We start from the raw sequence: 24,620 nt of genomic DNA on the forward strand, positions 1-24,620 counted from the left end.
CTGAGTGTAATCTTTTACATCATGATTTTAGCATCTGCAGTTGAAGCAAGTTCAATACTCATGATATCAAGATTTTCACTCAGAGAATCTCTTTTTCAGAGAATTCAGTACTTTAGTGATGATATTCAGATCTAGATTCATCATATTCAGATGTATAGCTTATGTCATAGAAGTCTGATTACTTATTCTTCACTGAGATATACTTAATTGCAGTATTTTCTATTACAATTAACTCACTTGTTTCTGTACAATGAGAATATTATATGCTTTCTTCACTGTGTCTGACTATGAGATTAAGCATTTTCATTCTGCTCTCAACTCAGATGTGAGATCATAAATAAAGATCTGTAAACAGAAAGATGTTAAAAGCTCTTTATTCAATGTGAGATAGTATAAGCTGAAGTGTATGAAGTATAATGTAAGATCACTCACTTATCTACACTCAGTGAAGTATTTATAACACTTATCTCATACATTCACTTTCTCAAAGTTGTACAAGATTCATTTAAAAAACTTATTTCATATTTATAAGAATGAATATCACTTCAGATCTGTGAGATTCATCTTTTTATCAGTTATTTATAATAACTTTGCTTTTCTATGTAGAAACACAGCAGATCTTAAGACTTGTTAAAATTCTGTTAACTGTCTGTCTATGAGTTCATATTCAATTCAATAATATAATTACATCTGACTTAGTCAGCTGATTACAGCATTATTTTTTCAGTTATTATTAAAGCTTAATAACTCTGACAGATCTTCTGACTTGATATATCTCATACTTAAATTCTCATTCTACACAGCAGTCTCTGATGATGTGTACACTTCTGAAGAGATTGTGAATAATTGTGATAAAATCTTCAGATTTGATATAGTTATCTATCTGTGTAAACATTTAATCTTCTGCTGCAGATCTAAGATCTGGTTTTCTCTATTCTTATTAATAATGATAATTGTGTTAGCAAAGCTCTTCATAGTAAATGCTTGATCTGCAGTAAATGCTAATTATTGTTTAACTTCTACCTTGATCTGTCACTGTGTACACAAGGTCTCAATCTCATTTAGAATTCTCATATGTGTACAGAGCTTTGATTTCAGTTCAGTGATTTCAGCTGCTTTTCTTACTGCTTTGAGTAAACCCTCTGAGAGGTTCTGTATATCTTTCAGTTCAGGTAGCAGAGAAGAGTGTTATTTGTATCAGCTAGAAGAGATATTCATTTCAGTGATTTCTTGTTAATTGTACGATGTCTATCATTATATCATTATATGATTTCTGTTATCATCGTACGACTTCAGTGGTGGCCACCTCTCTCTTTTATCTCTTTGAGTGGAGAGCAGTCTTCTTTGAATCTGATTCACTGCTCTCATTCCTTTTCTCACATCTCATCTGTTCACATATGTGGCATTCAACTGAGTGTGAAGTTTTCCCTTAACAAGTGAAGCAGCAGTATCAATCAGATACTCTTTCACTCACTGTTCTTTGTATACTATCTTTTGAGACATTCTAGAACCACACTGGCATGATAACTATAAATTGCTTTGTAGATGAAATTATCACACTCTGAAGAAGTCTGTGCTTCTCACCAGTTTTTAGACATACTATCAGATGTGATTCAAAGGTTGCTTAAGTCAGTGTATGATTACAGACGTACGCCGGCTTCTTATATATTGTAATATCATACACTAATTTAATTAGCAGCCGCTATGGCTTCTTTACACTTATACACATACACTAGTAGTTCAGAAGCGGCCGCGGTATTATTCAACAGTCATACATTCTTCCAAACCACAATATTAGAATTATATAATAAGATTTATTAAATTAATAATAAAATTATTAAAAATTCTGATTCTGATTTCAGACATAGTTACATAGTCAGTTTAAATATAATTAATAATAAAAATAATAAAATAATAAATATAAAGAAAAAAAACAATATAAATAAATAAATAAATAAATAAATAAATTAAAAAGTATTAAATTCTCTTTTTATAAATTTATTACTTTTATTTAAGTAAGATATTTACTACTTTATACTTAAATTAAAAATTTATTAATTAAATTTTAAAATACTGTATTAATTATTATTATTTTATTATAAATATATATAATTAAAGACTATAATATTTATTTAAAAACTTTTAATTCTTAGAGTTTTTCTAGTATCTGTAAAGCTAATTATTATATATTTATTAATTTTAAATATATAAAATTAGAAAATTTTAACTTAGAATATAAAAATCTTTTATAAATTACAGTATTTTTATTATCTTTTAATACTTTTAAAATTATTAAAAAAGTAATATAATATAGAAAAAAAATAAAGTCTTAAAAATAAATATAATAAATAGAAAAAAAATAATAGAAATTATAAGAAAAAATAATAATAAAATAAATATATTTAAAAAGAGTATATAACTATTATAACAAATTATATTTAATTAATTTTTATTTTTTTATATTTAAATAGTTCTAAATTTAATTATTTTCTTTTAATTACTTAAGTTACTGATAAAAAGTTTATTAAGTATTTAATTTCTATCTTAGTTAAGAATAAGAATTTTATATTTAATTAATTTAAATTATACTTCTCTTTTAATTTAATAATATTTTTAATTTTAATTTAATTTAATATATATAAAAATATAAAAATTCTTCTATAATAAAAAGTATAAAAAATTAAAAATATAATATTTTAAATTTATTTCCACTATTATATGATTAATATTGATTGAGATATTAAATTTTCAAAATATTGAATTTTATTTTTCAATCAATTGTGAATCAATTTCAAATCAATTGTCAATTGATTTAGCTAGAAAAATACTGAACATTATAAAATAAACAGAATTGATTCTCAATCAATTCTGCTGTCTCAGTCTCATCTTTCTCTCTTCAAGCTCAATCATTCTTTCTTCATTTTTCAGCTCTTGATCTCACACCTTCTCTTTTAACTTCTTAAGCTCTAACTTCTCTCTTTCAATAACAAGAAGCTGTCTTCTTCTTTCTAAATCTGCATCCTGCATATATTCTGTAAGATTTGCAGATGCTATATGACAGAGAGTTCAACTTGAAGTTCTTTAAATCAATTCAGAATTGATTCAGAATCAATTATTAATCATCTTATAATTAATTAACAACTGATTTCTACACATCTGAGAGTTGATCTCTGTGTTTGTGACATAGATCTTCATGGAACAACTGAATGCAATGAAGATTGAGATCTTGATCTCAATGATGAAGATATTATCTGAACTAATGAGACAGAAGCTCTGTCATTATCATTCAAATCAATAATCTCATCATTATGTGGAACTCAGGTGTGTTTTCATCGCTGAGATTCTAATCAATTGTCAGTCAGTTGACAATTGATTGTATTATATTCAACATACCTTCCCGTCTAATATGACGCTGATAATGAGCCTTCATAGTATCTGTACAATAGAAATGATGAATTCCATGTTTACTGCGAGCTTTGTGTTAAAGCATATCTCATTTATCCAGTTTCCAATCACTAATGAATGAATTGATTAATAAGTGATTGACAATTGATTGACAAATGATTAACAACTACTTCACTCATCTCAGTACTCTCTGAAGAAGACTTTGACCTCTTTCAAAAGCATAGAACTTGTTATGAGTCTGCTCTGCAGCATTTATATGATTTCAAACTGAATCATACACTGCACAAGATATCAAACTACAATATTTATTCAATTCAGAAGCAATAACACCATTTTTTTTATAAACAGCTCAATTTTGAATTTTTTCCAACTCATGTCCTATCTATCAATTAGTAATTGATTGTCAATTACTTTTGAATTACTTACAAATCAATAAATTGCATAATTTCATATAGTCATCCTGGGATTTGCAATTCAAAAGACTTGCCATACAATTCCAAGCTGAGGTACCTCAATTCTGAGTTCTCACTATGTTGGAAATGCTGCAGAAAAAATGAATATGATAAAAGATAAGAATATTCTTCAGTTGCCAATCAAATAATCAATGTTCAGGGTCGATAGATGCAAGATATTGTGCTAGGCCTAAGTGAATTGATTAGCAGAGAGTTGTCAATTGATTGCTAATTGAATATCAATCAATTATCAGTCATCTGTTTTGTGCACATATTCACAATAATTGCCTGTATCTCCAAACCATGCAGATAGTCAAAAGAAACAGATTGATTCTGCAGCTTTTGTACTACTGCAAATGTTCATTGAAATAAGCAATAATATCTCTCAGAATTTTCCTGCTCTGTAAAGATTTGACACAAGATAATAACTAATCATGAATTGATTGTCAATCAGTTGTGAATCAATCAATAAATACTTCAAAAAGCACTCACTTTTTCCATGCTGAGAAAGATATGTTGCAAAGATCACCTCATTCATTTTTGAAGATTTAATATGTTTGTATGACATATCAACTTCAAAAGATGAAAGACTAAGAAGAAGAGCTGCTTGTTCTTTTAACATACAGATAATTATCAAACCTTCCTCATTCTGATGAATGTTCTGTACATAGTTCTATATACAATCAATTAGTAACTGATTGTAAATTGATTCAAAATTGATTCTACCTTCAAAGCTGGATTTTGATCTAGTTGAAATAGAACTTCATTGTAATCTTAACCTGCAGGAAAACTCAATAGTTGTTGTTTTTGTAGTATAGCTTGAAATCAATTCATATTGATAAAACTGATGTAAATTTCAGCCAGACTCTGACTATTATGCTCATCACAAAATTTCTGTAAAGCAGGACTTTTGAGAAAGAATGCTAAAAATAATCAATATTCAATCAATTGAAAAACAATTGAGAATCAATTAGAACTCACACAATGTCATATTTGATTCTCGCATTTCTTGAATCAAGGTGAGAATTCGGTTCATAATTGTTGCGGGTGGTTTGTTGAGAGGAGGAGGAGAATGTGTATAATTTTCATGAGAGATAAACAGCATATAAGAACAGTTTGCTGAATTTACTGAAATTATAACATGAAAAATAACATTGTAAGATAATTTCTGCATTGTTCTCTGATCAGCAGAATGATTAAATTCTAATAATTAATTATCAATCAATTGAGAATCAATTGAGAATTGCTTATCACAAAACTTTCTTGTGCTTCTTGATTGTTTCATAACTTCACATTTCTTCTTCATGAAAAAAAGATTTTCTTACAAGATTCTTTCAAGAAATTCAATGTTCATCTGTGTAACTCCTTGTACTGATTGAAAGAAGTAATGAATATGATTTATCTTGAAAGAATTCACACAAGAAATAAATGAAGCATGATATTCAGTGACATTCTGCTAATTGATTAGCAATCAGTTATCAATCAATTGAGAGCTAAATAAATTATACAGGAATCTCATGTTGATGAAAGACAGGTGCACAGGTTTCTGCAAATTGTATACAGAAAGTTTCTTCTTGAAACAGCGCTTGAATCGCCCGTGTAAAGCTAAAGAATCAATTGTCAATTAACTCTCAATCAGTTCTTAATCAATTAACAATCAATTCATATCTAACAGCATTGCATTTTCTCTGATCATTCTCAATCAACTGAATACTCTTCTATAGTTATTGAATATTTGTTCATATTTCCTCTGTAATCTCATTATAAGATGCAAAATATAAATTTTGATCTAAATATTGACAGACTTTGACATCAGTGCATTTGAACTTGTACTTCTTCACTCTAGAATGAAGAAAAGAGTAATATATTTCTTTGAATGAGTGAACAGAACTTTTTTCATACTGAATCTGAATCAATTATTAGTTAATTGTTAATTAATTGAGAATTGATTTAGATTATCTACATCATTCATCATTTGTGTCATTTTCTCAACATTTAAAGGCCCAGTTGATATCACATATGTATATTCTTGCATATGAGTCTTAGAATACTCAGACAGGTCATAACTGTACTCTACTTTAGAGATACATATTAAATGAACAGTTGTATCAGTTAGAGAGATGAGAACAGACTCAATCTGTGTGTTTAAGCAATTAGCAATCAATTGAAAACCAGTTAACAATCAATTCAGTCTAAATTATGTAAATACTTATCTCATTGTCAGAACTCAGATTCAAGAACAATCTCAGTATCAGAAGAAGAATTGTGATTATTAATAAAATCAGTAAAGTCTTCTTCGTATATGAAGATTATGATGAGAGAAAAGAATTGTTCTATAATCAATTAAAAATTGATTGTAGAATTGATGGTAAATAATTAAGAAAGAAAGAGTGGTTTCAAATTACAAGAAAAGATGTATTGTGTGAGGTTGAGTAGTGGTCAGAAAGCAGAAAACTTGACCTTGCTAAGTGCATCACTTGACCTCGTTATGTAAGCTGACCTCGCAAATGTGGCCCGTGCCACTACCTGACCTCACTCAATACATCTTTTCTTGTAATTTGAAACCACTCAATTATTTACTATCAATTCTAACAATCAATTCAAAATCAATTTAAAATCAATTTAATACTGAAATTATTCTTAAATTTCATAATAATACTGAATTGATTATCAACTGATTTTCAATCAATTATTAATTACTTAAATATATAGATTAAATCTATTTTTATTACTATAATTAATTCAGAATCAATTTAAAATCAATTTAAAATCAATTTAAAATCAATTTAAAATCAATTTAATACTGAAATTATTCTTAAATTTTATAATAATACTGAATTGATTATCAACTGATTTTCAATCAATTATTAATTACTTAAATATATAGATTAAATCTATTTTTATTACTATAATCAATTCAGAATCAATTTAAAATCAATTTAAAATCAATTCAAAATTAGTTTAATACTGAAATTATTCTTGAATTTAATAATAATACTGAATTGATTATCAACTGATTTTCAAGCAATTATTAATTACTTAAATATATAGATTAAATCTATTTTTATTACTATAATTAATTCAGAATCAATTCAGAATCAATTTAAAATCAATTTAAAATCAATTATTAAATATTTTTATCTTAATATAATTTAAAATTCTGTAAAATATCTCTTTATATTCTATATGAATTTGTCTGTTTATTTAATTGATTATGAATCAGCTATACATGCTTTGATTAATTGATGAACTGAGTGAATGAGAATGAGTGAATTGAAAGATTGAGTGAATTGAAAGATTGAAAGTCAATTACCAACTGATTATTACTGTATTGTGCGAGGTCGGGGTCATGATTATGTAATGAGGTCAAGTGGCGCACTTAGCGAGGTCAAGTTTTCTGTATACACGGTAGTGGCACGGGTCACTTTTGCGAGGTCAGCTTACATAACGAGGTCAAGTGGCGCACTTAGCGAGGTCAAGTTTTCTGCTTCCTGCTTTAGTAATACTTATGATCTAGTTAACCATGCACAGTACTATCATACCATAAGCAAACCACTCTCAATCTTTATGGTTAAATTGCTTAGTTCACCAATCCATATCAGGGCTCCAGTTACATGTCCAAATTTGCACATGAATTCCCAACAGAACCAGCAAGCTCTGTAATGTATATTCATCAGGATATTACCGTGCCTTCTCTTTTACATCATACCGTTACCATCGCATACAGATCGAGAACGATTGTAGCCACCTACATGACATACAGTTCATAACACGGGCCTGATACCAGAATGTCTGTAGGCGGACCCCGTCATTCAGCCGGCACTTTCCACCTTCCTTGGCCTAAAGAACTTGTCTTGTAGTCTTACTTCCTAAGTGTTGCCCACAGTAAAAAATAATGAGTGAGGTTTGATTGCCATCATCGAGGAACGGGATTAGCGTTATTCTATATGGTTCCCATGGAGAAAAGTAGAAATCTGCAGCCAGTAGCTGTGAGATCGGAGTCCGCTCGGTCGCCGGAGCGGTCCGTCACGAAAGGTCAATCAAGAGTCGAGGACTCCATTATTAAAATCGCCGCGGAGTTTGTTGGGTTGGAATGTTCGAGATGCATCTGGGCCCTGCAGCTCCGGGGCGGAACATTATGTTATCTTGACGAGCCTGACTCCGCCTATCTACTCATTATTATTCCTAATTGCCTGCGATCATGACTGACTGGTTCGTTTTGGCGTGCTCTCCATTAGAATTGTTAACGCTGCTGGTACAGTCCAGCTAACGCCAAATCAATCGGGCTTAATGGTCCACCAGATGCTGAAAATCGCTTGGGAGGCGATTTCCAACTTCCATACTTTTGGCACGCACTGGGCTCTATTATTTATTGCTGATATTCGTCAAATTCAAAATGAAAAGCAGCAGCAATATACCATTCATGATTGGTCCTTGCTTCCTGCCCAGGTACCTGGGCGATTTTTTTGAATTCTGCAGGGGGATTAACCTGGCTGTCAAACGAGAGTGGCTCTCATTCTGATTGGAACACAGGTCATGGTAAGAGGTACCATTTGTAAAGTTAAAGTTACTATCCAAACTTCCCCGGAGCGGCCTATCCAGCTTCGAAGGACGGAATCCAGCACGGGTTCCGATAGTGTGGCTTGACTGGCCACAAGTGGTAGCCTCTAGGGGCAGCGGGGAAGGCGGAATTGATGGGAAAATGCGTAACACCAGGTTGTCGGTACCGACTAGTGAGCGGAAAAGGCCTGGAGCTGCTATCGACTAGCGATGAGGCGACTTTGGATAATGCCAAAGCTAACTAGCTTTTATCGTTAACGTAGTTTATTGACTGGACGTTCTAATGCGGTGACAATTTCCGGTGCACTCCTGCGATATATACGGTGTACGGTACGGGAGGCGAGAGTATCTCGAGGCTTTGCAATCGGGTATGGCGATCGCAGCACCATCGACGACCTGCTGGCGGGGAATGCCTCCAATTCAATCGGTTCGTTTCCATACTTGCCTGAACGGAATGAATTAATATTATTTGAACGAGGCGGGTTTGATATGATAGACATCCGCTTTGGCGGGCCGCAAAACTCGCTTTCCCATCAACCATCAGCGCAGGGATCCCTTCCTAGTAATTGTTCTTCATGAAAGCTAGCGAATGACTTCAGAGATATCTGCCATGTGGCACCATGCCCATGTCAAGCGTTCAAGCAGACAATCCCCAATATCGCTTCGAAGTATCAAGAATAATATGCCTGTCACAAAGCAAGTCTCACATCCTCATCCTCCTCAGCTGCGGCCTGTGGCCTGCGGGGCCAAATAATCCAAGGACGACGTGATCGCTGCCCATTGCCCTGGACTTGGAACGCGCCATTGCTTTGAGAGCTGCCTTCCCGGCTTCCGCGTGCGCTAGTCCCACCAGGAAGTGCTGCTTCTTTTCCGCTTCAGAGTTAGCGGGTGGGTTCCTCCCAGCAGCTGCGGGGGTGGAAAAGGGGGGAGGTTGCATCGGTCCAAGCCCAGCTCCTCACGCAAAACTTACGAGACATCGCAACATCACCGTTATTTGCTCGCCCCCTGCTTTGTGTAAGCTGCTGATTTTGCCTTCTGTACAGAGAGTACCGTACCGTACCTCTAACTCTGAATTTTTCATTTTTCATTTTACAGCTCATGTGTTTTACATCCGTACTGTATGTTTGTTATGCTTTGTATGCTATGTATGGTGTATCATCTCGAATATTGTCCCCCCAACATTCATATCTGGGGGTAATGAATTTTAGAACCGGTTGTGTGGTCGTCTGGGCGGCCTTCGAGCATTCATCAGTCCCCCAAGGCTACGGCGACCTGATCCAAGCAGGGTCTCCAAATGTTGACTGTTCGCTGCATCCATGTTGCATTGGCAGTAGGAATTGGCCGCCAGAGGCCAAACACAGGAACATGGGATGGACGGGGCTTCCTCCCATGTAATTGCAATGTTGTTAGCAATTTCCGCTCTTCGTAACATTTCACCGATACAGCGATACAGACCTCGAGACAGGAACTCGAAGTGTACTATGCCGTAGTTATCCAAAGAGGCCCGCGAGTATGTCCAAAGTCCGTTAGTAGGAAAACAGCCCCATACACGGCTCGTTCTGTCTCCGCCATTGTTCAGAGATCCCCGACGAAACTAGCAGCTCCCCCTCTCGACTCCACTCCCGTCCTCATGACTCTTCTCCTCGATAACCTCGGAATAATAATAATGGCAGAGAGCGAGCGAGCGCGCACCCACCCTCGATCAGCATCAATAATAAATAATAGCCTTGCAGACGGAGGGACTTCCCGTCGTCCCTTGCCCTAGCGCGTCCCAATAACCAGGTTCAGGCAGCGTACCCCTGTTCCCCGATCCGCTGAACCAGAGCGTAGGCTCAAGGGGGACCTTTGGACGTTTTCCTTTCTTCGAAGACTGACGTCGTCTGATGCTATCTTCGCCCGTTGGACCAATCTCGCTGCAGAAGGGGACAAACAGCCGGAGTCAGGGGAAACAGGTTTTTTCATGTGTATTTCGACCGATGCTTGGGTGTGCTTTCTGCTCTCTTTCTCCTCACTTGAGTCCTCAGCATGCCGTCTTCTCCATCGTGGAATTTCCGAGCGTGGAAATACTCAGAGCTATTCTTTCGTGCTTCATCAACCCCCTTATCTAGCCGATCCTGTCTTGGGAGATCAGTTGCTTGCACGTGCTTGCGCCTGGTGGAATGCGCAACTGCGTCATGCATCATCTAGATGAACACACACCATGCCTCTTTACCTGCTTCTCATCAAGGAAGTACAATGATGGCATCGTGATGGGTGACGGATCTCTTTTCAATCTGTCCAACCACTGTAGAACATTTGTGTGCCAATGGCAGATATAGCTCCGATAGAATATAGCCATCCTCAACGCCTTGCCCTTTCGTTGCAGTTCTCAGGGCCAACCAACGGGTAAAGACAAAAAAATGCAACAAATTTGGTGAAGGATGCCTCTCTCTAGCAATGCACGGTAGGCATCCTGGTGTACAGAAATGGGACAGATGTTTGTTGATAATTCTAACAGTGCTCAGAGCTGATCTGTAATTCCTGGAAAGTCATCTTCCAGACATATGCTCGAGTAAGAATAAGAAATCCAATTTTTCCATTTTCAAATCCAAGATTCGAGCTTTGCTCTCGTCTTCTTGATCTCTAGATGTTGTAGTAAGCTTCACTCGGAAATAGTTGGGAGGGGTATGTTAGAGTTGTAGAAATCCTTGAGGTCGAGATGTTCCAAATCTATAGATATATATATGTTATACAGTTGTTGGTCTTGGACAATGAACGGGAACCCTGCATCAAAACAACGAGAAGAACGAACCAATTTCAATCAAACCTCATTCATAATTAACGAATATTAGCTGTTCGAAATATCATCACCTCCTTCGGCAGGTATAAAATACCCCCCGGTAATTTCAGCACAGGAACAGATAGAGGATACCAGACAGCCCAGCCGGTTATCAGTACCAAGCACAGTACTCTGTAAATTGACATACCAACGAGGAACGAACGTCCGATAAATACATCCCTAGCCACCACATATAGAAGGCTCCAAATATTCAAAATCATTTCCTGTTGACATAGCTACTGGCGCCCGGACTGTAGCTTTAGAGCGAGTTGATGGAAAATGCTTCTCTCAGAACCGGGGCGGCGCCACGCCACCAAGCCACAGAGCGATCATCACGACATGGCATGGGGGAGTTGTCTAGTCGACTTCACAAAGATCGAGATCTGGCCCAAGTGTACGCGTGAACTGCCCATGCCAATAATAATAATGGAGTCAGCTAGCATGGAACAATCAATCAATGATCAGGATATTCGCTCATCGGACTCACCGGAACGAGCTCCAGGAAAGGAAACCGGATGACGAATTTCGCTTTTACCTCATTATTGGGGAATTGCAATGTCGACTGCTTCTCGCGTTGACAGGTGACATTTGCCTCGCCATTTGTATGCATCACAGGATTCAGGGGTGGCTGTTTTCGCTGGAGAGCGGGCGAATGGTAAGAGATGTTGCCCTGGAGAAGGATAGTTATCACAGTTCTGGAGGGAAGGGAGCTTAGCTAACCGTATCATTTTGACATTGCATGGTGGTGCAGTGTCTGCCTGGGCCTGGGCTCGTAGGAAGCCATAAAGTCACCAATGAGAACTGAGATATCCCCTTCTGGATACCTTATTTTTCAGCTGATCAAGGAGATATGATATGTAGAGTCTGAACCTGAACCACGGAAGTCGACGTAACAACACTACAAAAACAATACCGATCCTTTAGTTACTGACACGACGATTTCAAATACCGCATTTTGGGGTATTGATCATAGATTATCTAAATTATCTGTTGTATGGATGTCGAAATGGTCGGTTGAATCATAGGGTTCATCAAGGTTTCAGAACGCTGCAGTGGTAGCAGTGGCTACGAGCAAAATGTATTGAAACGAGATATATGACGCCTCTGCACCAGTATACTTACTACCCCCCTAGTGTGCCCACCTAATCCAGCGCCTGTGTGATGCCCAAACAATCAAGTTATCAATCACAACGACTGCGATAAGGTATGAAAATTAGCAGAAACCAAATCTCAACTAACTTTATATAGAAGGGTTCGAGCCTCCCCGGACAACGTTGCAAAACTTACCGAGCCCATAAGTGAGAACCACAGTTGGCACAATCCACCCGCTCGTCAGGAAACTCGAAAAGGGCGTCTCTGCGATGGCAGCTGCTTTTTTTGCAACCGTAACAAACAGTGAGATAAACGCCAGACCGGCCCCAATCAGCGTAGTAAGAACGATGGACAGCATCTCGCCACGCGTTTTATGCATTTTGCCGAACCAATGCAGCGACGCAAGGAACACAAGCGTCAGCCCAGCGGCTATGAAGAAGTAGGCAAACAACACATAGAACTTGCTGGAAACTTCCTTGTTCTGCTGCTCAAGGATCTGCTTTCCGGAGCCGTCTAGCTGCGGCAGCACAATGCCAAATGTGCGCATAACCCAGAGGTAAAGCTTGTTGAAAAACTCTTCGAAAAGCGCGGAGGTTTCGGCGCCCCAATTGTTGTCGTTGTCGGAGAGGGCGAGGAGCCGGTTGTATATCGGTTTAAAGTCCGGTACTGGTTGGGGGGACCGGAGCCGATCGGAGACAGCGGTGACGATTAGCTCCAGGTCATTGACCAACCCCTGTGCTGCGGTTGAGTTTTGCGATGCCGAAAGCCCGTCAAAGAACATGCTGGCTTTCAAGGTAGCATGCTCCACGATACGGTTGGCGACATTCCACATGATCCATCCACGACTGCCTTCAATGGTGAGAAGGATTGCCATGTGTAACGGGAAGTGTAAAATGGCCCATATCTGCTGACGTATGCTGCCGAACCGTTCCTCTGAAATCTGGTCAAAGTATATTATATAGATGAAATACTACGCCGTGTATTTGTTAGGAAGCATGTTGAAAAATACCGTCCAGGCAGTAGAAGGCTTACAATGACAAGGATGTAGCTTATGATAAGACCAATGGAAGATTTGGGGATGTTTGTTGCTCCTTGGGCTACACTGGTGGCCTGTATATGGTTGGATCAGCTTAGCAAACCCTTTTGTTATAACAATCAGCACGTTAGTTATGAAACTTACGGCTTTGGTCATCCCGACTACTCCTTCTCCTAGAACAATCAATGTCATCCCATTAAATCTCTCGATGATAGCTGTCTCCTTGAAACTAAGCACCCTCCAAAAGCTGGAGATAGATATCATGAACACCGCCTCCACCGCCCCAATAACATACCATGCAAGGAAAGCCAAATGGCCGCTGGTCCTGGTGAACGTGAACGCGAGACCCAGATACGCCATTGCGGTAGTAAAAACCGTGGCAATGACCAGCAAAGTTGGAAAAACCGTCCTCTTGTACCCCTTTATATACCATACGATGGAGGCATACTGGAGAGCCAGGATGATTCGAGAAGTCATTAGAACGAAGCTCATGTTCCGAAACTCATTCGGCTTTGACGAGGGATTTGATGGGTCGAAGTTAGGTCCCAAGACAGCGAAGCCGGCCATGATCCCTAGATGTGCGGCTCTGAATACCCGTGACAGAGCGGAATCGGTATGGAATCGGAGATCGAAGAAGGTAGTCTGGAGCCATACGAACCAAAGCAATGAAATGTACCCGGCATACGCCGTTAGGTCTATTGAAACCCGTATTAGAATCTGTCTCCGATATATAGATATATATATATAAGACTCCTTGGGGATACTAACTGGCCGTGGTATTTATTTCATGTGTCGATGTGAAGCTTGACAGATTGGCGACGAAGAACAAGTCATAGAACAATTCAATGGGCGCAGCTTTACGCTTCCTGAAGAGCGGGAGCTTGTTTTCCGAGCACATCTTCTGTGTACTACTATCCAAGTTCACCAGTCGGGAACTCCCCTGAGAACTGGGTTCCAAGATGAGATGGTCATTCTGCTGGGTTTCAGGCCCGGTGGCCACCGGGTTAGCAATCCAAGACAAGGGCTCCCTTCTCTCCGTCTCCAAATCGTTTCTCTTAATGATATTTTTGACCTTCATAATGGCAAATGGATTTGTCCAGGGTGTTGATTTTCATATTCATCAATGTTCTGAACCCAAGGGGTCAGAGCAGCCCATGAAGAACAACAAATATTGACATGTCAACGCAAAAGTTGCGGTGTCCAGGTATGGTATGGTATACTTAGCTAGCCGGTACTACGTCCCAAGGTAAATAGTTCGGCCAGGACATGGGACAGATGAAGACATTACGCATCTATCATCTATCTTGAGCAAATGGATGGCGCAGTGGAAATAGTTCCGTTCAGTGCGGTGCGTCGGTTTCCGGTCTTTTGGCGAATTGTTCAGTCAGGTCAGCCCTTGGAACTTAATGGGGAAAAACCACAACAGTTTTTTTTCAATTTTTAGTCTGTGACGATTCCATCTGATATATAATAATTCGTTGAGCTGCTCATAATATCAAAATATCCCATTGATACTTACTTTGATGAGCATTTCTGAAAGAAAGAATGCTTAAAACAGCAAAGCCTTCCTTCAACCAGCCAGCCAGCAGCATCCTACCTATCCTTCGGCCTCGGGGGATTTGGAATCCAGCGCATTTCCCAGTGGTTCCTATATATAATATTGCCACTTCCTCCACATGCCCCACAACCGGTGTCATATGAATTATTATTATTATTTATTGAAGCAAGTTAAAACAAGTAAATTGTCTTCTCTAGAACTCCCTCAAAGATCTGCCCAAAATAGGTGTAGGCATGCTGTTCACTTTAAGTAAGGTTACGGATAACAGATATTATTACAACAGCAACGAAACGAAGCGAAGAGCATAACTACATACATTACATTTTCATGCTTCCCTTCTACTAACTAACCTTCACCCTGAAAAGCGTTCCCCTGTCTACCCCCCTCGGTGATCTTCTTCGCCAACGAATACAACACAACCCTCCAGACACTCAGGAGATCTCAAGATCCCTCGAACATACATGTAAAGAGTACTTTAAAAACCGGCGCGCGAATAGGGAACGAAACCGAACTGACTCACTGCAGAAAAACAAAGAAAAAAGGAAGGAATAAGAAAAATGCCGGGGGGTTTGTGTATAGATAGATTATATCAGATATATCTAATTCTTCTGTGAAGCAGGGAGGGTAGGTAGTACGTTTCTTCTTTTTTTTCCCCCCAACAAATAAAACTGGTTAACTAGTTACTACTACTACTAACTACCAAATAGTTCAATATTTTTGCTATGACACATGGAAGCTAGATTTCTCTTTGCTATTAATTGTAAAGCACCCCCTATTTGCCCTCTTTCGCCGGCCGAGGCTTGTATCACTGAGTCAAGGCTTTGATCCTAAGTAACTGTAACTCTGTATGACACGCTTTTTATGAGATGTATGGGGTTAACGGGGTATGGGTATGGTATGGTATGGGGTGGACGTTCGTGCTGCATATGTGTCGTATGTTGTTGTTACACGATCTGTAAAAGACATATTCCCCCCGTGTATTCGCAGGAATGATGCGCGCTCCATAACAAAGAAAGCAAGACCGAGGGGGGAGAGAGAGTGAGAGAGTCTACGATACGGAGTACAGATGTCAAAAATGAAGTATGGGGTTTGATTCGCTCTGTATGGAGCAAGTCTGTTATGTATGTATGTATGTATTGTATCTACAAGAGATACATACAGTATGGAGTGTTCATGTTTGGAATACGGTGGGTACACTTTTATTATTATTTCTTGACGGGGAGGTCGGGGACGGGGGACGGGCGTTGACGATTAAAACCCGACGGTTTGGTATATTGAACTGTAGGCGGAAAAGAAAAAAGAGATGGTGAGTATATTGAGAACCGCAAAATCCTCATTGTGCCTGGGCGTTTTTTCTCTGCACGCACGCCAGCTGCACCTGCAGCAGCCTCTGGCAGGGTAACCCGTACATACGGCCGTAGCGCTCTCCTTTCCCCCTTTTCCATTGCTTGATGCATATCTTCTTCTTCTTCTTCTTCTTCTTCTTCTTCAAGAAATGATTTACAATTCATCAGACCGGCATTGACCGTTTGCGCTTTGTCTGCTCGACGTCCTCAGCTCCAGGTTCGCGATTCGACAGGACCACTTTCCATAAGTTCGCTGTTCATGTATCCGGCGCCGCCGCGCAACGTCCAAGTGCCACCCAACTATGAAGATCTGAGATCTGAACACTCCGTATATCAAGTGGCGCGGAGGAGGGAGACGGGGAAAAAAGTAGTCTATCCGTAACTGGAACTTCTTTAAAAGAGAACCTCTGGTTCAATTCGACCGGAAAATGTGATAGATGTATTTCTAGCTTTCTGGCTTGAGCTGGCCAGTAGGAACAACGTTTCTCTCCATCCCCGTAAATTTTTCTTTTCTTTTCTTTTCTTTTCTTTTCTTGCCTTCCCTGGGGAAAGGTGAAAGTCTTTCTTTTTTTATCTGGTGCAAACAAAGAAAATAATTAATAGTTAAAGTCCGGGGAAGTAGTCAGGACTTCTGATAAAAAAAAGAAAAGAAAAAACAAATCAAGAGATTTCAGCCCTAGCCCTCGCAGTCCCGGGGGTGAGTAGTAATGTGAAATCTCCTAAAACCTCATACAAAGCCACCTGAGGGCTACTCCGTACGGATTGAGTTGATATTCATTCCTGTTTTGAAGTCCCATGCTGGAGTGTAAAAAGAGCCTGGCGTAGCGGAGCTGTTCCATCATCATATGGTAAACGGTTTGTTCGGAAAAATAGCCTGAAAATTAGTAAGAGAGAAGCATTTTGAAGCAGTTTATATAATAATAATAATGTATTTTGAGGCTATCGCCTGTAATTTTATTAGCAGACGGCAGAACCTGCTGGCTGAGTATCACATTTCCAACAACGCTGTGTCATAAAATAATAACAATGAACTGACCACCAATCACCCCTAGCTGAAATCCGCTGCAAATTCCAATTAAAAAAAAAAATGCTCCTTGGAAGTTGGACAAGGTTGACTTTCCTTATGTGTTGATATCACACACTTCCCCCTACCCTACCTACCTACCCTACCTACCGTCGCGACTCGGGACATGGGGGGCAGGCATGGGGCATGGGGCTGGGCGTACACAGTAAAGTTGCCCCCCAGCAAGTGCAGGGAAGACGCGAAGTGGCTTGGTGTCACCGCGCAGCTCGCGACGGTCAGGTGACTATTTCTGTCCCAGGAGTTCAAAACCCAAAGAAGCCGAGGCCCACACTCCGTGTTATCCCGACTGCTATCACGTGTGACACCCCCCGGTTCCGATGCTCTCCGATCGGGACGCAGCGCGCTAACTTACGCAGTAACTAGGTACAGTACGCCAGCGCACGTTACCAGGTATTTGGCTCGACTGGCGGAGATAGCCGCGCGGGTCCACAATCGCGAGAGGAGAGGGAAAAAAGCTGCCAGAACCTTGGGAAAGGCTGCAAAGCTTCAAGACCCGCTCTTTGCCCGAGGCAACACAACATGTATCATGATGCATGCCGATAGGAGTAAATAGCCCGAAGGTTGACGGCGAAAAAGGGGATCCAACCCAGCAACGGAAGAAAAGTGGAGGAGATCGGGTGAACTTCTCTCGCTGGCCTCCACTCACTACTACTGTCTGACGGCGATACATCCAGTTCTCCCTCCCTCCCTCCCTCCCTCTTCCACCAACTGGCAACAACCTCTCAAACATGGTTTCGCGGCGATGTGTAGTTAGCCGTTGTTGCCGAACGAATTCGCTCTCGAGTCTCCGGATGTTTTCTTCCTCAGCCCAGCCTCATTTTCTTATCAACTACTTACTACTAGACTCCGCCGTGCTTCACCCGAAGGTGACGGGATTTTAACGGTACTTAATAATAATAATAATAATAATAATAATAATAACATACGTACGGAGTAGTTTCAAACAACTCGCTGGAGAAATACGAATACTGTATTTCACCCGGGGGGGGGGGGATATTTACCAGTAGAGCTAGCTAGTTCTCCATGGGCAAAAGAAAAAAATACCCCCTCCGAAGAGTACTACTCTTACGGAAACAAGGAAATATACCCTCTCCCTTCGCTTCCCATCTCACTCCCCGGATCACCATCGTAACCAACCCATCAAACATCTCGAAGCGATGAGTGCGTGGATGGGAGCGATCAGCGATCACACCACAAGCTGCTTATTTGATTTAACTGAGGAGGGTAAAGGCAAGGATTCCATTTCCTCCATCCCATCCCATCCCTCCGAGATAAATAAGTAAGTTAATAATAAGTTAATAACCAATACGAAAAAGAAATGAACTTTTTTTTTTATTACTCGAGGCGGCGGGCTGGGATGTAGCCGAAGCTGGAAGGTAGGATTCGATTCGTGTTGGTTCCTGGTAGAAAATACTCCGTAACAATGAATGTGATCATCACGCACCGCACCCACCCGCCGAGCGCAACCCCAGGAGCTCATGTTGGCGATTTGACGGGGGGGGGGGGGGGGGCGGGATGCTAGATAAGTGTTGGAAGTGTCATGCGATGCACTCTGAGCTTCATTCGGGGGTTCATCAGAGGGAGAGAGAGAGGGAGAGAGAGGGAGTTGGGAGTTGGGAGTTGGAGTGGTTTTCCGCGTTTCCTCAAAACAGTTTGCTCTTGAGATGTCAACAAATGTCAAAACAAATGTGTTCGGCTGTCCACCAATACCCAGAGACTTATTGAGACCCCTCCCTGTCTTTAATAAAAGGGAAAGAAAAGAACCTTGTTTGTTATATACCAGCTGACGAGGAAATTGCCGCGCTTATCCCCAGCATCAGTCACCAGGATATGGTGTTTGCATGGATGAGGGGTGATTCCCACATGGCAAAGGAGAAGAATAACGGGAGACAAACGGCAGATGGGGAAAAAAAGAAAAAAAAACACCAACTCGAAGGGAGGAGGGTTACGCTCTGCGCATGCATCGCATCGCATCCATGGACCCCACGCATCGTTCGGCGAGATCTCTTTTGACCTTTCTGATCCTCCTATTTCCCCAACCCGGGAGTTCTCCAATCCTTGCTCGGCTATTAATTAGCTATACCATACCTAACCTCGCTAAAACAACTTAAAACAAGCCCCCGGCTCGAGCCAGTTTGTCCACAACTTGTCAGCTTGTCAGTGTGTCAGCAGCGTCTCAGCGTGTCAGCGTCTCAGCGTGGGGATGAGTTCCGCCGTCAGCCCGCGCCGCCGAGGCCATGCCATGCCTAACCCACCTAGCCTAAGGCAAGAGGTTACCCTGGGTTACCGTTGGTCAAATTGTTCTGGAAAGGGGGTAGAAGACAACACTTGTGGGCCATTATTTAATATTGTGAATGGTGGCGGCGCCCACGCGCTGATTAAGATTTAATTATTATGTATTGTACTTGGCATGGATCGGATCAAAGACCGGGGGTGAGTTGCTTTTTTATTTTATTTTATTTTCTTCTGTTTTATTTTCTTTTGTTTCCTTCTTCCTTCTCGTCTTTTCCAATGCACCGTAGTAACTTGACTACGCTGTACTGTACATGGGTTCGCCCCAGTGGGGGGGCGGGCGGCTTATGCTTCGATCTCTACCTCTAGATTCCCGAAGAGTAAAAAAGTGAGAAACGCGTGACCTGGGATGATGGGACGATGGAGGACGGCGATAGGGAGATACGATACAGCGGCCAACGCAGAGGTCAGGAGTTCATCTTGGGTATGTATGTCCACTTCCACAGTTCCACTACTGACTTACTGATGTGAGGGTGACGGTGAGGCGCTAAAAAAAGTATCTTTATCTTTATTTATTTTATTTTATTTATTCCAGCTGTGAATGTGATGTGCTGGCCAATGAGTACATGGGGAATTGAGATACGATACTATGGTAGCTATCACAACTTGCCAGAAGCGACATCAACAACCGCTGACTTGTGGCGCCTGAGAGCCTAGACATAAGCGGCCACCACGCTTAATTTTATACTTTCTTTTGTCACAAGAAGCTCCAGCCACAGCCATAGAATAGAGAAAACTCTCCGAACATGAAACCTGGCGTCTCCACGTTGTGACGGGGGATGGTGTGATGCTGATTTGTAGAAGCTACTCCGTAGTTAGAAGTTAGTTGTAGTTGTGGCTGAGAGCTCTGCTGGAGGCCTTGTCGTTTTTTTTGTTCCCGCCGTCACATCGACGTCGACCATCGCTGTCTTGGAGTGTGATTTTTTCTGCTTGGCGCCATTTGAACGTTTGGTATGAAACGATCACCACCACTCGAAACCCACAACCCTGTTAACAACCCACAACCACAAACCCCGTTCGAAAGCATCCATCGAGACCGCTTGCTAGCAAAAAAAAAAAAAAAAAAGAAAAAAAGAAAAGAAAAGAAACAATTGAATGAGCTTCAACTCTTCACATCTCGCAATTTCACTCCAGCTGCTGATCGTTCATTGAGAATGCAACCCGCAGATCTTGTTACGACCGCTAAACTTCCTCCACCCAACCCTTCACATTAATAATATAATAAAGGTAAGAAAAGAAACAAAAAGAAAAAGAAAACCGTTTCAAGGAATGCAAGGATTCTATTCCCCAAAAAAAGCCACAGCCAACCAACCAACCAATCATCACATTTTAAAAAATTAAAAGAAATAAAAAAACAAACGGTCAAACGTTCAACCTATCGTTCCCCTCCCTCCCTCCCTCGCCCCAACCATCTCGAAATAACTTATCCTTTTTTTCCCCCTTGCTCGTGTCGCCGTTCGGGCATAATAATAAGAGCCGAAATCTAGTCTGCAAACATGGTTTGATCGAGGGAGTTGGGCGTTGCAGGGGATGGATCTTTGTCTGCAGGCCCAGACAGACAGACGTTTTTTGAATGATCAACTCTACAGCGTACAGCGCTCAAAGTGTTCCTGGAGCTATACGCTACAACAAGTGATTGGAATATCAACGTTATTATTACTCTCCAATCGGGAGCTCAAGAGAAACTGTTAATTCTTTCCACGCAAGCCAGCCAAGCCGCCACGCCTGAACTAGTGGTGACCAGGCCTAGGCCTCCCGGTTTGTTTCATTCCCCCGCGTTTTTTTTTTTTTTTTTTTTTTTTTTTTTTTTCCATCCAAACAACGTCCAGGCATATTGGAATCGATAATCCATGTCTGTCCATGTAGTGTGAGAAATATTTCCGTGAAATAAATAAAATGATGATCTAATAAAATGGATAATAAATCGCTTAAACGATCGAAGATACGAGATAAATAATAATAATACTTCGCAGAGGTAATCATGATTTTTCCAATTGGCAGCCCGACCACCCATCCACCCATCCACCCCATCATTACTCCCTCTCGCGGATGCGACTATGCGGGGGAGGAATACATACACCCGTGGTCGCGATGGATAAGACACGGAGATAAGGGGAGGAAAACGCGGCGGAGCGGGAATAGGGGATTGTTTTTTTTTCTTCTTTCATATTCTTTTTCTACTCACAGCATGAGTTAAACTAGATCTGTGGCTTAGGTGGTTGTGATATATGTGCGAAACCGGCCGCAATGCTGTGTTTTCTCGTGTATTAATAATTGGAATGAAATAATGATTTAGAAAGAGGGCCCCAATGCTTTTTTTAACTGTGCGTACTTTGAAAACGTCTGAGGAGTAATAATAATCTCAGTCCGATGCAAGATCTCTGCTTTCAACCTTCGCAGAGAGATGAGATGCACTCCCCCCTTCACAATTACTCAAGCGGGTAGCTGAGGGTAAACGGGCGATCTGACCTTGCCATGCATGTGACGTGCCTGAGACGTTGTTAGCGAGGGGGGGTTGGACTCGGGGATGGATTATATATTATTATGCGGATTATATCTTCCAAGTTCGAAGGCTAAACTTATTTAAACCAGCTGGGGGCGCTGCGGAGAATACCACGCTGCGCATCCCTGCACTCGGCGATGAAGGAGTGAAACCTTCCATCCCCATCATTTAGAAATTAGCAGTGAGTTTGTTATTCAGGGCTGAAGAAGTGCACCTGTATCGACATAAAACCCTCTTGGATAGAGGAACTGGGCCATAAGCATCATATTATTATTATACCCCAGTGCTTCATGTCTCGGGGAAATATTATATTTCCCCGCACGAGAGAAAGATAGATACCCCCTGGCTGGCTGGCTGGCAGGCAGGAAGAGTACAACCCCTGTCTTTCTACTCCACTCAAAAGATCCTCTTCCAGAGTGCTAACTAGTTACCTCTGTAACTTTATGTGTGCAAACGCCAAACGCCAAAGTGTTGGCAATTAGTTAACGAGTAGTCGCATTTGAGGGTGGTGAAGAAGAGGGGCAAAGGGCGTGGGGGTCAAGATGAAGTGAGGCGGGGGCGTCGCTGATTCGCGCGCGCGATCTCTGGTAAAACAACAATAGCTGCCAGAAGAAATGGGTTATGTGTATTTATGTATATGTACTCTGTACTTTATTAGTGGCAAGGAAGGAAGGGCAGCCAGTGGGCGTTGATGATGAAACAGACTATAAAAATGTTACGGTTTCACGCTGGCTGGCGCAAGAGGGTGGTTGATGAAAGAAGAAGCGTAGATAAGTCATGTGGTGTATGTTTCATTGTCGAGGGTAATTTCTGCTTCTGTACGGAGTAGTACTCCGTGTGACTCTGAGATCGATGATGATATTATACGATGAATGCCTGCTTGAGCACTTGTTGGGAGCAATTGATTGATTGATTGATGGCTGGCTGGCCTATGAGACGTCAAGCAAAATAGATGATTCATCATGTTTTAAATCCTTGTCTCTTTTGTCTTTTTGCGGGGAAGCAAGCGCTTTCGGGCAAGATAGACGCGGTGCCTGGCCCTGCTGTGTCGGCTGCTGTCGTCCAAGTTACTTGTTTCGGCGTTGGATGGACGGGGTCCAGATGCAAGGTGCAAAGCAGGGGGAATCAACCTTGCCACCCCTTGTCGTAAACTGTGGAGAGTACGTTGCATATGGCCAGTAAAAGTGTGGACATGCAACCCATTTTTTAAAGCTGTACTATGTAGCTCTCCACTCCCCGGCCGCCTTCTCCCGGGTTCGCAACTTCGCATGCAATGGGGAAAATATCAAGTGACGGATACAGGCCTGGATCGAGCCCTGAATCAAAAGCAGTTGATGGCTTTTTTGTTATGCACGTCAAGTCGCGCCGTAGTTACCGCTGTTCGCTGCGTCCGCTTCCCGCCGTCCGTCCACCGCCATACTGACTGCGCCGGAGAACTCCCTCCTGAGCCCTGACCGACTTGCGGCTGCCTGTCTGTCTGCTTGACCCTGCTTGACCGCTGCTAGTCGCGCTGCTTGCTTCTTTCCTTTTTTCTTTCTTCTCTTTTCTTTTTTGGTGATGACGGTGACCCCGGCAGGGAAGCATCGGGCAGTAATGTCCGGGGTACATACACAGCCAGAAACAAACAATAATATAAATAACCAACACTTGTAGCGGGTATAATCGCGCTTTGTGTACGGGGGTAATTGTCCACAGGGCTCGATCGCATATTGCTACAAAGGCATGTTAAAAAACAAGATACATACACAGCTTATGTCCCTCCCTCCCCCTCTTCCCCGCTCATTTGCGCACTTTGCTACCAGAAGGCTTTTAACGGTTGCGGGTTTTATTATTTCATGTGGGTTAGTACCCATGGTCAATGTATGTATTGTACATACATACCTCATGATATTGTGTTTCGGGCGGTGACTTACCGTTCTCAGCAGTGGTGGGGAGTAGAGTTTCTTTGATCGCAGATTATGGATATTTCTGGGGTTTGAGCAGTTATGGGGTTGGTCAGGGGTGACAGGGAACATGCGTGGGGGGTGTGTGTTGGATGTGGTTTGAAAGTCCTTTCTTTCATCACTTGTTGGACTTCGCTTTCCACGGTTGGTGGTGAGCGTTTTACCTTGCTTACACCTCCTCCTTGTATTTATTTATTTATTTAGTTAGTTATTTTTAATTATCACTTATGAGGGTTTTATGGTTTTTGAATCCGGGGTCGGGGGGGGGGAGGATGCGGTCAAAGAAAGAAACGAAAGAAAGAAAGAAAGAAAGAGAAAGGAACCTGCCTACCTGCCTGACGGGGTTCAGACCGGCACAACGATCCAGAATGAAAATGTCAATGCTGTGTCCATGGAGAATTTGAATTATGTCTCTGGCTCTTTTTTTTTCCGCCTTTTTCCCATGTGAGCCAGCCCTAACTCTCTGAGTCTTTTGGGCTTTTTAAGTTCTTTGAGCTTTTGGGCGTCTGGACTCTTCTCTTTGGCCCTGCC

General features: G+C 41.0%; 6 protein-coding genes across 6 annotated transcripts; all 6 read right to left on the reverse strand.

Annotated features, from left to right (window-relative positions):
• Positions 1–8,201: 8,201 nt before the first annotated feature.
• Positions 8,202–8,571, reverse strand: BDCG_17632 (uncharacterized protein; the record flags this gene model as incomplete). The annotated part of the gene is made up of 1 exon (XM_045426725.1): positions 8,202–8,571. A coding segment is annotated over one exon (349 nt), but the record flags the coding sequence as incomplete, so codon positions are not given.
• A 549-nt stretch (positions 8,572–9,120) lies between these two features.
• Positions 9,121–9,394, reverse strand: BDCG_17633 (uncharacterized protein; the record flags this gene model as incomplete). The annotated part of the gene is made up of 2 exons (XM_045426726.1): positions 9,121–9,323; positions 9,388–9,394. The coding sequence occupies 2 exons, from the start codon at positions 9,392–9,394 to the stop codon at positions 9,121–9,123; spliced, it is 210 nt and encodes a 69-aa protein (XP_045282286.1).
• A 2,223-nt stretch (positions 9,395–11,617) lies between these two features.
• BDCG_17634 (uncharacterized protein) lies at positions 11,618–11,976 on the reverse strand (the record flags this gene model as incomplete). The annotated part of the gene is made up of 2 exons (XM_045426727.1): positions 11,618–11,905; positions 11,956–11,976. The coding sequence occupies 2 exons, from the start codon at positions 11,974–11,976 to the stop codon at positions 11,690–11,692; spliced, it is 237 nt and encodes a 78-aa protein (XP_045282287.1). The 3' UTR covers positions 11,618–11,689.
• Positions 11,977–12,364: 388 nt separating this feature from the next.
• On the reverse strand, positions 12,365–14,441 carry BDCG_07780 (uncharacterized protein; the record flags this gene model as incomplete). Its single annotated transcript, XM_045423562.1, has 5 exons — positions 12,365–12,429; positions 12,523–13,297; positions 13,360–13,437; positions 13,508–14,058; positions 14,132–14,441. 5 exons carry the CDS (start codon positions 14,439–14,441, stop codon positions 12,365–12,367), a joined length of 1,779 nt encoding a protein of 592 aa, XP_045278937.1.
• A 1,126-nt stretch (positions 14,442–15,567) lies between these two features.
• On the reverse strand, positions 15,568–18,081 carry BDCG_07781 (uncharacterized protein; the record flags this gene model as incomplete). Its single annotated transcript, XM_045423563.1, has 3 exons — positions 15,568–17,141; positions 17,442–17,574; positions 17,704–18,081. 3 exons carry the CDS (start codon positions 18,079–18,081, stop codon positions 16,987–16,989), a joined length of 666 nt encoding a protein of 221 aa, XP_045278938.1. The 3' UTR covers positions 15,568–16,986.
• A 3,438-nt stretch (positions 18,082–21,519) lies between these two features.
• On the reverse strand, positions 21,520–24,538 carry BDCG_17635 (uncharacterized protein). Its single transcript, XM_045426728.1, has 2 exons — positions 24,421–24,538; positions 21,520–24,270 (listed from the first exon to the last, which is right to left on the reverse strand). Exon 2 carries the CDS (start codon positions 23,414–23,416, stop codon positions 23,114–23,116), a length of 303 nt encoding a protein of 100 aa, XP_045278939.1. The 5' UTR covers positions 23,417–24,270; positions 24,421–24,538; the 3' UTR covers positions 21,520–23,113.
• Positions 24,539–24,620: the final 82 nt, after the last annotated feature.

This window comes from Blastomyces dermatitidis, assembly GCF_000003525.1.
Source record: "Blastomyces dermatitidis ER-3 genomic scaffold supercont1.9, whole genome shotgun sequence".
In the NCBI taxonomy this organism is placed as follows: Eukaryota; Fungi; Ascomycota; class Eurotiomycetes; order Onygenales; family Ajellomycetaceae; genus Blastomyces; species Blastomyces dermatitidis.

Bases quoted from the DNA above. Each gene is read 5' to 3' on its own strand.
- BDCG_17635 (XM_045426728.1), bottom strand. From the start codon at position 23,416: ATGCGAAGTTGCGAACCCGGGAGAAGGCGGCCGGGGAGTGGAGAGCTA.